The sequence below is a fragment of the Zerene cesonia genome, chromosome 22, assembly GCF_012273895.1.
Source record: "Zerene cesonia ecotype Mississippi chromosome 22, Zerene_cesonia_1.1, whole genome shotgun sequence".
Taxonomy (NCBI): domain Eukaryota; kingdom Metazoa; phylum Arthropoda; class Insecta; order Lepidoptera; family Pieridae; genus Zerene; species Zerene cesonia.
The window spans coordinates 4318697-4320256 of record NC_052123.1 but is presented as its reverse complement, the minus strand read 5'-3'; the positions used below and the strand labels follow the sequence as shown (position 1 = coordinate 4320256).

The 1560-nt window shown below is 34.6% G+C and overlaps 1 protein-coding gene across 1 annotated transcript in view; it reads left to right on the top strand.

Annotated features, from left to right (window-relative positions):
- Positions 1 to 1560, top strand: part of LOC119835963 (ALK tyrosine kinase receptor) — a 26703-nt gene that overhangs the window by 13787 nt on the left and 11356 nt on the right. Inside the window, exons 16-18 of the mRNA XM_038361096.1 lie at positions 4 to 12; positions 351 to 496; positions 882 to 993. Coding sequence (XP_038217024.1) covers positions 4 to 12; positions 351 to 496; positions 882 to 993 — 267 coding nt within the window. The remainder of the gene's footprint in view (positions 1 to 3; positions 13 to 350; positions 497 to 881; positions 994 to 1560) is intronic.

Here is a 1560-nt window from a genome sequence, read left to right as displayed (position 1 = left end):
GGGGGTGGCTTGGTGAGTGGGCTTATACATATATGAAAACATATCAATTATTACTTTGCATCCATATTTAACTGTTTTGTAATTTTACTTATAATTCCGTGTTATTTAATCGGTGTATAAATACATAAGTTTATCGTTTTAAAGCTTTTTAGACATACTAATACAAAATGAAGCGGAAAAAGCTATTTAAGTATTATACTTAAAGACAATATAAAGAAAGCTGAGAAGTAGTTTAAAAAATCTATAGGTACAACAGTTCAGAAATCCACTTTCATCTGAATACACGTAGCACTTATATATTGCATACACATTAGAAAATAATACAGATAATAAATCAAAATTCACCACAGGTGGTAGTACTCACGAAGGCGTTGGCCAGCACGGTGAAGGCGGCTGGTCCTATATTGATAATGTTCGAGCTATTAAAGACTACAGCTCTGCGGGAGTCGCATTGCGTACTGGGCCAGGAGAAGTTCTTATCATTCCGGCTATACATGTACGTATAACAAAATTTTCATGTTTTTGATATATTTTAGCTGATTTGCTAAAAGTTATAGTAGTAATAAAAATTATGTATTAATAGTTAATGGTTGATGCAAATTTATTTACGAAAATGCCTATTGATCTAATAGACAATATAAAAGATGCCCAAGATTCTGGAAATATTAATGAAATCTAAGCCTAGACTTTAAATTCAAATAACACATTTAAATTATAATTTGAATTGAATTAAGGTTGTTCCAGATTTTATTAAGGTCATTCCAGATTTTACACTTACACCCAATAAATAAAAAAAATAACATAATCGAATGAAACTTCTCCCAGTGAAAAAAAAAATCTAGAAATAGTGCAAAATACTAAATGACTAATGATGATTCTAGGCCTGCGGTTGCAACTATCGCTGTGTGGCTATGAACGAATACAGAAGCGAAGTGAAATGCTACTGCCCAGCCTCGTGGGCTACTGATGCTAATGATGCTACTAAATGTATATGTAAGTAGAGCACTTAGTAAAGTTATTTAATTAAAACTAAGGCTGTATCATAAAAACCCTGATAGACAGATGTATTTCTATTGCAGCTTACAAAAAAAAACGAGGTTAAGCAACGTTTGCCACGTTAATAAATATGATGGGTTACCAGATTTTTGCATTTGCTCTTTGGCTTATTCATGCGGAAGATGCGAATATCTCGAGTCCGACTCGCACTTGACCGAATTTTTGGTTATTCTTTGAGGCTCGATTCATAATAATCATCGACCTTAACTTCCTTTTCGTTTATCTGTTGTTAAGAAGATACGATCTTCAAACTTAGTCCTATATGTAAATTAAACCTTTGTACCATGAACATGATGCTGCAATTCCTCATCCTATTATCAAACCTAGGGACTCTTTTTTTATGTCATAGCAGGCTGCTAGGCTGGTGGTTCGTCTAATGGTAAACGATCACCACCGCCCATGAACATTCGTAGGGGTTCAGACCTCTGTGAATGCGCTGCCCGCTTTTAAGGGATAAGGGATCAGGAAAGGATTGATGACTGGAAAGAAGGAATGGACTGGGAA